The sequence below is a fragment of the Phaenicophaeus curvirostris genome, chromosome Z, assembly GCF_032191515.1.
Source record: "Phaenicophaeus curvirostris isolate KB17595 chromosome Z, BPBGC_Pcur_1.0, whole genome shotgun sequence".
NCBI classification, from domain to species: Eukaryota; Metazoa; Chordata; class Aves; order Cuculiformes; family Cuculidae; genus Phaenicophaeus; species Phaenicophaeus curvirostris.
The window spans coordinates 72,637,293-72,653,552 of NC_091431.1; the positions used below are offsets into that span (position 1 = coordinate 72,637,293).

Genomic DNA, 16,260 nt, shown 5'->3' on the forward strand with positions numbered 1-16,260 from the left:
AGGACATGGTTTATTAGGCATGGTGATGTTGGATTGATAGTTGGACTGGACGATCTTAGAGGTCTTTTCCAACAGCAATGATTCCATGATTCCATGGTTCCAGAGAAGTGTGTTTCTATTCCACAGAGCCAAGTCTAAGTGCTTTTGAGTCTGCTTTGTGTCTGTGAAGTGAGACAGCACAGAGGTGGTGATGGCTAGAGCTCAGGCCATGCATCAGCCCCATTGCTTCCCTGGCCAAGAGTGTTGTGTCAGGAGACCTGCTTCAGAGAGCATGTGGACTGATTTATAAAACCACCAAATACTCCTTCCCAAGCTGCAGCATAAGGGACTACATCTCTCATACCAGAGAAGGGCTATGAAATCCACAGCTAAGGGAGCATAAATCTCTTACATCGCCAGCTGTGCTCATTCAGCAGGGAAAGACAGAGCACATAAATCTTCACAGGCTCACTTTCGGTTGGAAAGGCTGGGCAGCAACTCCTTTTCTTGTGGCATTTCAAGTGCCTTTAATCAGACGCGTCGTTCAGATTAGGCTAAAGGGCAGGTTTAGTGCCTCTGTTTTGCCAGCTGGCTAGTACCCCTGCTCAGGCTAATCCCAGCATCACACCAAGACCAGACCTTCAGTGCTTATTTGGATAACAGGATGACCAGGATAGGCAAGGACTGTCAATTGTTGATAAGCTCATTTGAGTTAAAGGAGCATTGGGTTCAGTCCTAAAACTTTCTATTGCCATCATTAAGTGAGGACACATACATCCCTTGTGAGTCAAAGGTCACTTAGGGCTGCCATTCAGAATGGCCACATCAGGTATTTCAGAGCAAAGCACTGATGAAACCAAGTGTATCTACACTGTTGGTTAAGCTTGTGACCTAGTCCAGTGCTAAAATGAGACAACCCTACAGTAAACTCTACAAGCCTACAATAAAGTCTGCCTTATCCTAAGCTCTATTTCTGCCTGGCTTTACAGAGACGGGATGGCAGGCAGGAGAGTTTCCCAGGTCAGGAGCATTAGTAAGGTGCTAAGCAAACACCATAGGTGAGCAACTTAACCTACAGACATTAACACTGGATCAGCAGGCGCTTGATGCCATGTTGACCATATTCTGCAGTGGTACTTAGGGCCAGGAAGCAGGATTAGTGTCACCTACAAGAACGGTGTTTGGCTTTGTCACTCTCCATCCTTCTCTCACCCTTGTTGGTTCTCTTGCAATGTAGCAATGTTGATTTATTATTTCCCCTCCAGCTTGGTGAAGTGGTGACACAGGCGAGATCAGCAGCCCACAGCAGCTGCCCAAGAAGTTCATCATGGCTCAGCTTTATCCTGCTCAGCTGGCAGCAACTAAGCAGAGGAAAAACTCCTCTGGAGTCCCAGCTTAACCTTCCAGCTATTTCTCAGACCCAATGCCTTTAGGGAAGAGTGCCAGAATTGACAGAACTTAATGTTTAATGTTGAACATGTGCAGCCTGGCACATGCTGCTGAAGTAATTGAAGTAAAAAAACTTGGAACTGGAATTAAGACTTAAAGGGAGGGAGGGGGAACAACCAACTCCATTCCAGTCCTTGAATAGGCAGGTGAGCTATCAGCACAGGTACAGCCACAGAGAAAAGCTCATTGTGGACGTTTTTCAGTGACAAATGTGGGACCAGGAGGCATGAGTTCTGTTGTGCCTATCTCTAGCTGTGTGTTGTAACCTGGGTGCACACAAAACACCTCTCAGGACCTGACAGACACCCAGATTGAAGCATTTTAACACAGCAGTCAGTGGAGAAGCGTGCAGGGTGCTTCTGAAGCAGCTTCTGACGAGTACAAAGGTCTTGACTAATAAGTTGCTCTCTACCAACGCATGTGATGCAAAGGGTATCACTGAATGGAGGGCACACTTGCTAACAAATCATCTTGGCATGCTCCTGGGTCACCTTGCAAGTTTTGTCAGCCACTCACCACAAAATGCTGTGGGAATTTCTCAGGGGTTTAGGAAAGGTGAACACTCTACAATAGGCTAGCCTCTACAAGAAGTCAGGAACTAGGAAAGGCTAAAAGGAGCTGGAATGCTGCTGGTCCAGTAAAACATTCACATTAGTAAAATACAGCTACTGACCATCTCAATCACTTTATTTCAATGTAATTCTCACCTTCTTCCATGATTTCTCCATCACATCGCACCTTTAAATCTGCAGCGTCTGTGGTATGGTAGGTAACTCCTTACAACCTTCAAAACACAGGACTGCTATTCACAGGACCAGACACAGCCATGAAGGTGATGGGGATGTGAGATACTCCCCTTTAGCTCCCAAAAAGCATGCAATGAACCGGCCATACCATTAGCAGGATGGGCATATGTCTCCCTATCCTCGGCTGAAAATTTGCCGCTGGCTTATATCCATTTGCTATGTCCCTGGATTTACAGGTTCCTCTAGTTTTTTTTGCAGGTTCTTTTTATTTAAAGGGTTTCACCTGTTTCCTGAGTGGCGAAATCCACAAGTTTCTGTTACCCTCTCTTTCTCTAGGTATCATGTATTTTCATAGAACAAGAAGACACCAGAAACTGGGGTGTCTCTGGGACCAGATGTGTGATTGTTTCTTCTGTACAAGCACTGAGGGAAGATATTAGTGAAGTGGCACAACTATAGCCGTTGTTGCCAACAGCCCATAAAAAATAGATTTTCCAGGAAAAAAAAAATGAGTATTTGATGAATATGGAAGGCATCCTGGGTTTGGTGTTGAACCAGAAGCAGCCTTCCTCACAGAAATCATAGACATTATTTAAACACAGAACAGGAAGAAAAGGTCACAGATAACAGAGTCAGCAGCTCATATGGGCAGTTTTTTGTTTACAGGATTTGTTGGCTGATTCAAGTAGTTTGGAAACATTTTGAGCTGTATGTTTTCAACTCTGTATTTTACATATTAAAATGCTTCACTACAAATAGCCAGCCCTTGGTCTGAAAAGAAAATCAGTCTACAGATAAAAGTCAAAGTATTCATACTTCTGCAATGATTTACCAGATATTTATCTAGGAGAAAATGGAGTGAAATATTAGTATGAAGCTACCCCTCTCCAAGTGTTAACCACCAGTATTCTTTACATTGATCCTCCATGCTCACTGTAACATGTTTTCAGCATAGATTTCGCTTTAATCTTTTACTTCAGTCCACTGAGACCCACTGGTCCAAGGAGTGTGAAGTGCTTAGAGAGTGCAACATCAAGAAGTTCACATCTCAAATCACAGAACCATAGAATTCCCTAGGTTGGAAAAGACCTTTGAGATCATCAAGTCCAACTGTACCTGTCCACTACGAAACCTTATCCCTAAGCACTTCATCTACCTGTCTTTTAAACACCTCCAGGGATGGTGACTCAATCACCCCCCTGAGCAGCCTCTGCCAGTGCCTGAGAACCCTTTTGGTGAAGAAGTTTTAACTAATGACCAGTCTGAACCTGCCCTGGTGCAACTTGAGGCCATTCCCTCTCATCCTACCACCTGTCACCTGGGAGAAGAGACCAACACCCACTTCACCACAATGTCCTTCCAGGGAGTTGTAGACAATGATAAGGTCTCTCCTCAGCCCCTGAACAACCCCAGATCCCTCAGCTACTCCTCATAAGGCTTGTTCTCTAAACCCTTCCTCAGCTCTGTTCCTTTCTCTGGATGCGCTCCAGTCCTTCAATTTCTTTCTTGGAGTGAGGAGCCCAAGAGCGAACGTAGGATTTGAGGTGCAGCCTCACCAGTGCTGAGTACAGGGGCAGAATCAATTCTTTGCTCCTGTTGGCCACGCTGTTTCTGATACAGGCAAGATAAAATCAGACAGTATATGGAGGAAAATGGAGAAGCTACATAGAAAAGGCACATAACACACATGGGATACAGACACGGGGCTCTTACTCACTCTTTCCTCGACCTATACCCTATACCCTCAGGTTTCTCTGCTGACAGTGGCATGAGTTACATTTTATAGCTATTAAGGTCAGTTTGCAAAATAGAGCACTGGGTCCTGATCTTCTTTTTCTGGGAAGGACATGAATAAGGATGGAGCAGGGCTCTAAGTCGTTAGCTGAAATAATGCCATCCTTCTGCTAAGCAGTGACAGGTCTGAGCCAACAGAAATAACAGCTATGTACTATCAGAGCCTCCTTTGAAAATTCTAGGAAAACAGCAATTCTTCCTTTTACAGGCACTGGGAAAGTAACTCCAACTGTGACCAGAACAAAGGAAGAGTTCAGAAAATACCAAACACAATACTACCAATCTCCAAGTCCCACTTCTAAGAGTTTTTGCACGGCAAGATAAGAAGGGAACAAATGCTGAGAGTTTAAGAAAAGGTGATGGAGTAAAGAGGAGCCCTGGCATCTCTGCTGGGGGAAGGTTCCGGCTTTTGGTAGAACAAAAACTGCTGTAGCAACTAAGCAGCATCTTCTTACATTGGCTCTGGGAGCCCTCCAGTGGCTGCACACCCATCATTGCATACAAAAGGAATTGTGCGGGTGCTGTGGTCCCCATCCCCGAAGAGGAAAGAGACAGCAGAACCTCACAACATCATCTCCAAGATGAGGAAAGGGACTCATCAGCCCTTCATCCAGTCTGAAATGAAAGCAGCAAACTTCAGGCTAAAGCCATAGAGAGTATACACGATCCAAGGCTAAGCTTCATAGCATCACAAAGTTCCATAAAATTAATTAATGAATGTTTGGAAAGTGCCTTGAAGATCAAAGTCCAAATTCATAGTAATGGCTAGAATGGCATCGTGGTGACTTGTTCATTCCTTTTCAGCAAAACTAGTCTATACTTAGAGAAAGCATGCAAAAAAAAATGCCAATATAGATTTGTTACTGCTGTTTACCCTCTCCTCTACCTATTTTTACTTATGAGTACACTCTATATTTAGCCAATGCTTGATTCAAGCAAATTGTATGTGTACTGTTGTTTATTAGCTAAGGCTAATCATGTGCCCAGCTGATTGTCAGATTAGATTCCAAGACAAAATGTTGTGTAGAGGGCTGTCTTTTGTCACATATCTACAGAAATATCTGATAAACAATTTATCAAATACAAATAATAATAGCCAGTAAGTTATAAAAAATTAACAAAGATATTTAGCTTTGCCCATCAGCTCTCTGAAGCTGTGACCATTTTTAAGGTCTATATTTTGCCTTATCATTAAGGTACACTAGACAGTAGGTGTTCATCAGAATTCGATATTATTAAAATCTTTTTTTAAAATCACCACAAGCTATAGAATGCATTTACTACACAATACATTTGTCACTGCTCATTGCAGGGGAGTTGGACTAGATGACCTTTTAAATGTCCCTTTCAACCCAAGCCATTCTGTGATGACTGTGTGGGAGAGGACAGGGAGGGAAGTGTGGTCAGCACTCCATAAACCCCGTGCTCTGCAGATTAGCAAATTACACAGCAAGTTTGCTAAAGCTAAACCCAGAAGGGAAGAGTATTTACACAAGGATTCTGAGCAGAAGCTGGAGCTCAGCTGATTGCAAACACAGGTGAACAACAAGGAGGAGAATGACTTGCAAATCATCACAGTCACAGGAATCTGGAAAGAGCAGATTACCAGAGGACTCCAGAGCACTTACCCATCACTGAACCTTGACTCAAGTGCTCAGATGATTTTGAAAGAAGGGGGTGTTTTTTTCACACATACAGATGACAACAACCAGTGAACACAAGGGATAAAGCACAGTTGTCTTGTAGGTTCCAGGTTCAGGAAGAGGAACTGTCTCAAGCCAGGAGAGCAAGAGGAACTGTCTCAAGCCAGGAGAGCAAGGGTCTCATAACTTGGCAGCTTGCAAGGACTTCCTCCAGAACAATTAGTTGGCAGCATTTAAAAGTCATCCCCTCTTGCTCCATCACACACACAGAGTGGGTGTTTGCAGGCCCAGTTTGCAGTCCCCTTCCTTTAACTGGGAAATGGTAATGTTCAGATTCTCTCTCCTGCATTTTTCACATGACTGACCACAAAACTATTAATATCTGAATCTAGAGCTGGTTCTGCTAAACAACTCATTCCCGCCATGGGCAGGAAAACCACAACTTCTTCCACCCCTGGAAAAACCTTTTGTGACCGCAGGACCAGCAACTCAGATGTAGTAGAGACGGTTCTGGTTTGCTGATTTACCTCAGTGGAGAACAACAACCAGCATGAGAGAGTTTGGGTTGTTTCTTCTGTGCCTCCTTTGCATCTCCAGGAAGGGTGAGTTCTGAGCTTGCTACAAATCCCTGCCTCATCAGGGCTTTTCTTCTCACTCCAATCAAAGTGCCAGGAGAATTGTCAGGTACAATAAACTCTTGAAGAACTTCACCACCCATCGCATTGCTTAAAAGGATCATGACATTCCAGGTGCATGTAGGAATACTGGAAAAACATTCAAAGGCTTGATTCTTCTATTGTCAGAAGTTTTTTGTCTGATGGCTTTGCATTTTTTTTGTTAAGTTGTGCAGGGAGTTCTTCTTTATCTGACTTTCCCTGCATTGTCAGTTGGCTGTAGCATGTCTATCACCGCTCAGAAGTGCTGTTTTGTGCTTCTAGGAGTTATTATGCAACAGACAGAATTTGCTCCAGTTCCACTGAACACTTAAGCTCATGTTTAACTTCAAGAATGCACTTAAGATCCATCTAGGTCAATGGGATTCACTTAGATATCCTGTCGAATAGTGTTTTCTGGAGCAAGGCTAGTGTCTGTGGTAATCTCCAGCTCTTGACATCATTATTGTCTTCACAACCCTCCGTTGATATTAGCAGATACTCTGACCTGACAATTCCTTCTAAGAGTTACCTCCTGTAAGGCGTGTAGGCTACTTGCCTGTGAGCTTCTCTGTTTCTTGTGAGAGATTCACTTCCAGGAACAAATGGAGGATGGATATCAGCAGGCAGAAGCCATGTAAGACCTGCCATGCTGAAGCTTTAAGGTTAAGGTTAAACTATACACAAGATGCTGACATCTCCCTCCACTTATAACCTAGGCAAATTGTGTTTCCATAGGAATGGGTGGAGGTGGTAACACCAGAAGCACTTATTTTTAAGAATATTTCTCATGTTGAAGGCAAGGGGATGTTTATGTGCTAAAGTTAATGTTGTTTGCTTAAGATTTTACAGAAATGCAAGCCACAGAGTGGCAGAGGAAAGCAAATTATCTACTTAAATCACATGACCGGCAGTTCTCCAAAAGTAAGGGGTTATGGTGACATGCTGAAAATAACTAAAATAACATGAAACAACCTAGGAAGCAATAGTACTTTCCGTTTTCACTGCCAGGTCTTTGTGCTGGAAGCCCATGAGCCTCCTGGAGCTCCTCTGGCCATGGAGCCTTGTAGATTAGACCACCCAGGCTGCACTCACATTCTTGTAGTGGATGACAAGGCAGCCCAACTCCAGATCTCAATAATCAAAATACTGGCTTGGCCCTGATTCCAGGTAAATAACTTAATGGCAGAGAACCAGTCTTCTGTTGGTCTTTGTCCATTGTGAAGTGCACAATAGATTAACATGAGCCACGCCACCGCTGAGGTATTTGTCTAATATGGTGGAGAACAGATACAGGAACAAGCAGCAAATCTTATCTTAGAGTTTACATGAGTAACCCAATAGCTGAATGCCCACAGACCAGCATGAAGTTATCTAGACCAGGGATGAGTGGCAATTATTTGCAGGACAGCTCTGCATTTTTCACAGTTATTCTCAGCTATTGAGGGGAAAGCTCCTGATTTAAAGAAGCCATCAAGTGAGTTTTACAAGACAGGAATGCAGCCACAGACGTTCCTGAAGCCACCATCTGCTGCTACAGCTGTTGCAGTTAGCAACATGGTCTATAGATACACGTCTATATGGAAAGCACTGTCTACAGGTGCTACCTGTTGATGCTGTTGGTTCTTGGGGAAAGGAAACACATGAAACATTGAGTTTTCCCTGTGTACCTCCTAGATGGGGAGCATCCATTCAGATGAACGCTGTTCTCATCACTGGACAGAAACTATTGGTCTGGGTCTGGTGGCAATAAGGTTCAGCTCCCCAAATTGCACCAGGATTTTTGTGATTAAATTTGGCCAAGAGAACAAATTCGTAATTGTTTGTGACATCTCAGCTGGAAAAATGAGAATTTCCCCTGTCATGACACTAGGATAAGGCCTATCTGGGAACATACTGGCAGCTGGAGTCTATGCAGTGACAACCTGTTCTGCTAGCAGGGAAATGCCCACTATTATGGGCATTCCTATGCCAGGAACTGATACAGGGCAGTCACCTGTTCTAACCAGCCCTTATGAAATGAATGTCTGCAAGTCTTTATTCAGATCTGAATATCTGCCGACTGCAAAAGACTGTGTTAAACAACTTAAGGTGTTATTGCTCACTTTATAACCAAGTGGTTTGCTTAGTAATTAAATCACTTTCACCGTGAGCTAGTCAGACCCACTAGCTTTCCTGCAGACTGGTACCAAATCCAGCCACTTGCAGTCATCTGCAAGTCTTCAGTCAGAACACCAGGCACACCCAGGGAACAGAGCATCCATTTCTCTGACCAACAACAGAACAGATGTTCAGCACAGGAAGGACATGGATCTGTTGGAGCAAGTCCAGAGGAGGCCACGAAGATGACCCAAGGGCTGGAGCACCTCCCATGCAAGGACAGGATGAAAAAGTTGGGGTTGTTCAGGTTGGAGAAGAGAAAGCTCCAAGGCAACCGCACAGCAGCTTCCAGTACAGAAAGGGGGATTGCAGGAAAGCTGGGGAGGGGCTTTTTATCAGGGAGCGGAGGGATAAGGTGAGGGGGAAGAGTTTTAAGCTGAAAGAGGGAAGATTGAGATGAGTTATTACGAATAAATGTTTGTTGCCCAGAGAAGCTGTGGCTGCCCCATCCCTGGGGGTGTTCAAGGCCAGGGTGGATGGGGCTCTGAGCAATGTGATCCAGTGGGAGGTGTCCCTGCCCATGGCAGGGGGGTTGGAACTGGATGGGCTTTAAAGTCCTTTCCAACCCAAACCATTCCATGATTCTACGTGGGAAGGATTCCTAATTTCCCTCTCAAACACACCAGATAAATCATTCTTGATTACCTCTTTCTGCTTCTAGGTGTGCAGTGCAATGGCTGGTCTGTTCATGTCCCATCCGATGTTACTGGTGAACTTGGGAAGATGGTTATCCTGCCTTGTACTTTCACACATCCCTACAAAACATTTGACCGGACCCTTACTGCCATTTGGAGGATCAAGGAACCTTACAACGGCACAATAATTTTCAAGTGCATTAGTCAGAGCACCAGTGAGCTCTGTAAGACTGCTGTCAGCTACAAAAACAAATACAAACTGCTTGGCAACCCCCGGCACAAGGACCTTTCCATCAGGATTGACAATCTGACCTGGAGCGACAGCGAGAGGTACTTCTGCCGGGTGGAGTTGTCTGGAGATATCCACGACAAGTATGAAAGCAGGAATGGGATAAAACTGCATTTGATTGGTAAGAAGGCAAGACAACCAAAGGAGGCGAAGTCACCCTGTAGGGAAGTGAGCACCGCAAGATGTGGTAACTGATGAGTGGGTAGCAGAAAATGACCTGAAGGGGTGTTCCAAAAGGCTGGATTTTCCAGCTCCGTGAACAGCTCACAACATTTGTGCAGGGAATACTCGTTGCCTCACAAGACTCTTGCAGCGTGAGTCAATGAGCACAATGGTGGGAAGGGAATAGGAGCAAAACTGGTAAGGAAATAGCCAAGGTCCACCCACAAGGGTAAGAACCAACCAAGTCTTGAGCATCCTACTTTGTCCTTGCAGCACAGGATGAGTGCAGACACCATAGAAGCAAGTTGGTGTCAGCAGCCCCTGGAGAGGGGTTAAAGGCATCTTTTTCATCCTGTTCTGCACTGGAGAGGAGCCTGGGTGCTGAGCACTTGTTAGCAAATGTAAGCTTAGGAAAGCCTGGATGGTAGCAGGGGATTGGAAAGACAAGATACAAGGTACCCATGTTCCATGAGTCCAAACTCCTCTGGAACAGGAAATACTAAGTACAAATGGCCTGATAAAAACAGCTTATATCAATAAAGGTCAAATGCTAAGCCCATCTCCCAGGGTGTGTTTGCAGATTGAGAGAGGAGACCCAGCTGGCCTCGTGAACAGACTCAGACCATACACGTGAGTGCAAAGGTGCTGTGTGCTGTATGACTTTGCTTGTGCAGTAAAACTGCCTTTGTGCCTGCTGTGCACTGTAGGCATCCAGACAGAACATGAGGATGAGCTCAGCTACTTCTTGGGAAGTTCTGTATAATCAAGGCTCTCCTTCACTTGGAGCAACTCCTAAACACCCAGACACACAGCATGACAAGGACAGGATGGCAGAAAAATCTGTCTCTCAGTGGCTGCCTGGATTTGAACATCAGAGGAATGATAACATAAGCAGCTATGGTAGCCAGGATGCACTCGGCTTTGGGAGTGGGCCTTGACAGTATGAGTAGGATGGGTTAAATAATGCTTAAGAGGTTAATTTAAACACCAAAACACTAAGACACATGACAACTAACAGAGCTAGCTTTCTTATAGGTCAGTCCTCTAGCCCCAAACCCCTCCTGCATTACATGGACAAGGGGGAGGACATGCTGTGAGTGTTCACAAGCCATGCATATGCTGTCCAACCTGGCCAAAAATGAGACAAATATTGAATTTCTGTTTTTCCTGCGTCAGGGCACCCATTTAATTCCCTTCAGTTTTCAAAATGCTTTAAGGAATCAAATGCATTAAATGGGCCAACAGGTTCAAGAGGAGAGGACCAATGGGTAAGTCAAGCTTGATCATATCAGCTATTCTTCCCTAGCAGACTAGAGTAAAGATGATATGTTCAACAGTCATGTCAACATTTTTCATCCCCCAAATGATCTTCATCACTGCTCATTCAGTCACACAGTCTCATATGCTACAAATACAGGATGCAAAATCAGTGGCCCTATCTTTTCTTTGGTGTGCTACCCCAAAGCAACCAGAAATCTTCATCAGCTATTGGGTGGTCACTACAAGGTTGAAAGAAAACATCAAAAGTTGATTGTAAGGAAGAGTAGAAACCTTCCCTGTCAATAATAGGCCAAATCCAGCAAGTTTCAAGCATTGGCAAAAGACTCACACAAACCAATCTCTCCATATGTGCTCTGGAGTCCAGAGACCAAAGGAACAGCAATGAGACTCTTATAGAAGAGTACCACGGTTGCCTTGTCCTGGATCACATGCAAGATGCAGCAAGTCCGAAAAGGTCACCAGCTGCACCTTGCTTACATCGCAGGTTTTACTGGGTAGCAATTCATGGTTAGATGAGAGGGAATGATTCAAGCTGTGCCAGGGGATGTTCAGATTGGACATCAGGAAAAACTTAATCACTGAAAGTGTTATCAAAACAGGCTGCCCAGGGAGGTGATTGAGTCACCATCCCTGGAAGTGTTTAAAAGACAGGTAGGTGAAGTGCTTGGGGCTATGATTTAGTAGTGGACAGGTATGGTTGGACTTAAATGTCTTTTCCAACCTGGGGATTCTATGATCTTAGGAAGAAATGTTTTCCTGTGGGGGTGGTGAGGCACTGGACAGGTTGCCCAGAGCAGTGGTGGCTGCCCCATCCCTGGAGGGGTTCAAGGCCAGGTTGGATGGGGCTTGGAGCAACCTGATCCAGTGGGAGGTGTCCCTGCGCATGGCAGGGTGTGGAACTGGATGGGCTTTAATGTTCCTTCCAACATATACCTTCTTATGATTCTGTGATCTTCACACATGATTGCCCTGCCTCCTGGAAAGTCACAGCAGCTGAAGTTGACCAAAGCTCAGAAAACTTTTTAAGGCATGGATAAAACACAAATAGGGTACATTGCTTCAAGGCCGTGTTAATCCTCTCGCTCCTCTATCCTACACAGGCAGGATGAGAAAAGCCAGGGAAAGTACTAAGAAAAACAGAGGGGAGGTTTTATCCCAGTGCTATCCTGATACAACGTGCTGAGGGTCCATCAAGACCAAGCACTGTTCCAGGTGTATTGTGATCCACGGTCCCTCCTCCCCTGTTGTGCTTTCTGCAGCTGCCCCCCGGATCGTTAACATCACCATCAGCTCCAACGGGGATAGCACCTTCCAGGCTCGCTGCACTGCTGAGGGGGAGCCAGCTCCCACTCTGACCTGGACCGGACCACCCTCCAGCAACCTCACCTCCATCACCAGCATGAACCACCGTGTCACCAAGGAGCTCCAGTCCCTGACCCACGATGGAAAATACACCTGTACTGCTGTCAACAGCCATGGGAGAGCAGAGGGGGCTGTGTACTTCTATAAATTCAAAGCATCCAGCGGCTCCTACTTTTTGATCCTGATCTTTGTGCCACTGGGAATTAAAGTGCTCATTTTGGTGGTGATACTGCTCTTCATCGTTTTCTCAAAAGGAGGTATCTATCTCTGTATCCTTTGGCAGTCTTTTTGCATCAGACTGGTTACCAGGAGGGACTGTATTTGTTTGGGGTTTATTTAAATGATTTTATGATTTTAAAGCCTAGGAGAAGGACATTTCAAATAGGAAATCTAAGATCAAGTAAGAGGGACCTCTTGAAATGGCTGGTCACAGCCTGCAGGCAGGAGTTCTCCTTCAGGAAGGAGGTCTCCCCTAGTCACAAATGATGATCCCCAGAGGCTCAGAGCTGGGTCCAGTTCTGTTCAGTATCTTTATCCGTGACCTGGATGAAAGGATTCAATGTACCCTTAGTACATTTGCAGATGGGACTGAGCTGTGAGGAAGTGTTGATCTGCTGGAGGGCTCCAAAGGGATCTGGAGAGGGTGGATCGATAGGCTGAGACCAGCAGGCTGAGGTTCAACAAGGCCAAGTGGTGGGTTCTGCACTTGGGGCACAACAACCCTGTGCAGCTCCAGGCTTGGGGAAGTCTGGCTGGAAAGTTGCCTGGCAGAGAAGGACCTGGGGGTGTTGGTTGACAGCGACTGAACATGAGCCAGCGGTGGCCCAGGTGGCCAAGAAGGCCAATGGAACTTTGGCTTGGACCAGAAACAGCATGACCAGCAGGAGCAGGGAAGTGATTGTGTCCCTGTCCTTGGCATTGGTGAGGCACATCTCACATCCTGGGTTCAGTTCTGGGCTTCTCACTACAAGAAAGTCATTGAGGGGCTGGAGATCATCCAGAGAAGGGAATGGAGCTGGAGAACAAGTCTTATGAGAAGTGGCTGAGGGACCTGGGGTTGTTTAGCCTGGAGAAGAGGACGCTGAGGGGAGACCTCATAACTGTCCACAACTGCCTTAAAGGAGGTTATGGTGAGGTGGATGTTGGTCTCTTCGCCCAGGTGGTAGGGCGAGAGGGAATGGCCTCAAGTTGCATCAAGGTAGGTTGGACATTAGGAAAAACTTCTTCACAGAAAGGGTTCTCAGGCACTGGGAGACACTGCCCAGGGAGGTGGTGGAGTCCCCATCCCTGGAGTGATTTAAAAGCTGGGTAGGTGAAGTGCTTAGAGATATGGTTTAGTAGTGGGCAGGTACAGTTTGGCCTGATGAGCTCAAAAGTCTTTTCCAACTTAATGATTCTATGATTCTTTGAAAAGACAGAGGGAGCAGAAGTTTCCCTGTGTCCAAAAAGAAAAGTTAATAAATCTTTGTCCCTCAGGCTTTGCAACCCAGCTCCTTCCCCATCGTTAGTGAAACCCCATCTTCTAGCCACATGAAGGCCATGAGAGCTGGGAAACCTCAGCTTGCAGGACGTGAGCATCAGGTCATGGACAGAGGGATGAGACCTCCCAATAGGACCAGAGCCCCCTGGCCTCCAGCCCGCCATCCCTGCTGCACGATGGCACAGGGAGAAGGAGACCAGGAGGGACCCTGGGTGGGCTCTGCCTCTCAGGCCAGACAAGATGTCACATCACCATAACTCGTATGTAGAGACAGTCTGATGTTAACAACTTGCAAAAGCCATCACTCATCTCATATTGCAGAAGCAGCAAGACAAATCAGAAATGCTTTGTTCCTCTTGTTCCACTGCCAAACTCCCACCCTCAGGAAGGGGACCACATGCCTGACAAAAGGTCTTCTCCCCATTCACTGAGGTGTCACAGCCACCCTCCTGTGGAGCTTCCCAACAGCTCTAAGTCAGTCCTGGCTACCCAGCTCGCTCTGACCGCATTGCTAACCCAAGTCTTTCTTCCCTTTTCACAGGTCCCTCTTCTGCCCCATCCAGCCTGAACCGGTAAGGATGTCCTGCTTTCTACTCACATAATCCAGCAGGAGGGTGGAGATGGCTAAGGAGAGAAATGCAATATGTCCTCGATCTTGGCAACAACCTCCCATTCCAAGCACAGACTCATGGGACAAGGACAGGGTTGGGCTGGTGGCCATGTAAGGCAGCATGACAGACAAACTCCTCCACTGCTGGGAGGAGGCTCTGGCTTGAGTACAGCTGAGAAGAAAGCCCCATTGATGTGAGAAAAGGGAATGGGGCAGCAGATTGGAAAGACCATGGCACATGGATACTGCAGCAGCAAGGGGCTAATGGAAGCTTAGCTGGGCCACAGGCCCAGAGCATGGTAGGAAGCCACATTAAACTACTAAAACAAGCACCCACCTAAGGGACAGGTGAAGGGAACAGGCTGGAATGGCATCCGTGGCAGGCTGATGCACACGGGTAGAGAGGGGGAAACAGTGCAACACGGGCCTTCCTCCAGCTCAGCATGCATACTAGTCTCTGATGGAGCAGGAAAAGGGCCCGTATCAGAGCTGATGAGCTCTGCCAAGTCTGGAAGAAGGCATGGAGATGCCAAATAGCCCACCTCAGAGCCAGCTCAGGTGTGCCAGGACCCAACTCTTTGTCTGGTATCCATACAACCATCCTGGCATTTCCCATTACCCAGCACAACACCGTTCTTGGACACTTCTGACAGCTGTGGAGGCTGCACTAGAAAGGGATGAGGTCAATATATTTACATCTGTATGGGGCTGCTCCCTTCCAACCTGAGTTATCCCTATGTGATGTCTCCTTGCCTCACCTTACCCAGGAAAGCAGGACAGACAAGCATACAGTATCAGAACTCAGCCAAAGAGGCAACAGGAATTTAATCCTACAGTTAAATCTGTAATAACTATTTGCAACCACATAGTTTTTGCTGATTTAAGTGTCTAAACCATAATGCACCCTTGATGACATTTGTATAGAAATATACTTAGCTGAAAGCTGAAGAACCAAGATCCTCCACGCTCTACGTGAGAGGATCCTCCTCAGGAGAGGTTTACACAATCTCCCATGGCTCAGAGCAGCAGGACAGTAGTAGGAGTTAATGGTGTAGATCAGTCTGAAAGCTTTAAAATGTTAAATCTTAGGTGCAATTAAGGCACTTACAAACTCCCTGCTGCAGAGGGGAGGATCTGCATCAGATAGTATGGCAGATTCTTACTCTGACACTCCTTAGCTACTACTATAAACTCCAAACCAGACTGAAATGTGCCTTCACCTTATTCACTTCATCCACTGCCAGGCCACAGCAGCAAGAATCCACCTACGAGAACTTCGACCGCAGACTCGGTGGCAGCCAGACTCTGCCAACAGAACGAAGAGCATCGAGACGCAGCTGAGGACCTGGGTGTTCTCATCCTCACTTGCTTGCACAAGGCTGCCTTTTCCAGTGAACGTAAGACTGACACTGACTGATGCACAGAAGGTCAAATGGGCCTTGCAGGTGTATGACTTCCATACCTGCTGCTTCTTACAAGCAAAAAAAAGCCCTTAAAGGGATAAAAGAAAAAAGAAAACAAAGAGGGACATGAAAGAACAGAAGAGGATCTACATAGGATGTCAGTTCTAACCAACCTGTGGGGTTTTAGCCCTTATCAGATAGTGTTTAGCAAGCAGATAACAGTCTACCATTTTCTTAAATCTTTTTGCTTTGGTGTTTTTCAAACGTTACTTCAAAAAAAGCAGTTTTCACCACCCCACTTGTCAAACCACACATAGCTTCCTAGAGCCAGCAAGTGAACTATTTTCATGTTTCAGATACCAGCTGTGATAAAAACACTACTCGAATTTCTGCTGGGGTGTTTTTTTAGTGATTATTATTATTCCTTAAATTCCAGATGAGTTTATATAAAACTTTAAAGGAAATCTTAACTTTCAAGAGGAGTCCAAGCAGAAAGGAAAAGAGGTTTTGCAAAAGCTGGTAGAGCTGAATGCAGGACATACAAAGTGTGGTCTGCATTGAACTGTATTGCAGCTCCTAGTGCGCATGTGCACATACAAGCAGAATCACAGAGT

General features: G+C 45.9%; 1 protein-coding gene across 1 annotated transcript; it reads left to right on the plus strand.

Annotated features, from left to right (window-relative positions):
• The first annotated feature begins 5,982 nt into the window (after positions 1–5,982).
• SIGLEC15 (sialic acid binding Ig like lectin 15) lies at positions 5,983–15,584 on the plus strand. Its single transcript, XM_069880778.1, has 5 exons — positions 5,983–6,213; positions 9,086–9,469; positions 12,051–12,410; positions 14,175–14,205; positions 15,488–15,584. The coding sequence occupies exons 1-5, from the start codon at positions 6,162–6,164 to the stop codon at positions 15,582–15,584; spliced, it is 924 nt and encodes a 307-aa protein (XP_069736879.1). The 5' UTR covers positions 5,983–6,161.
• The last annotated feature ends 676 nt before the right edge of the window (positions 15,585–16,260 follow it).

What these genes read in the sequence shown, in the direction of transcription:
- SIGLEC15 (XM_069880778.1), top strand. Translation starts at nt 6,162, where the DNA reads ATGAGAGAGTTTGGGTTGTTTCTTCTGTGCCTCCTTTGCATCTCCAGG. An exon ending in GATAAAACTGCATTTGATTG is followed by an intron (nt 9,470 to 12,050) that starts GTAAGAAGGCAA and finishes TGCTTTCTGCAG; the next exon opens with CTGCCCCCCGGATCGTTAAC. An exon ending in CATCGTTTTCTCAAAAGGAG is followed by an intron (nt 12,411 to 14,174) that starts GTATCTATCTCT and finishes CCCTTTTCACAG; the next exon opens with GTCCCTCTTCTGCCCCATCC.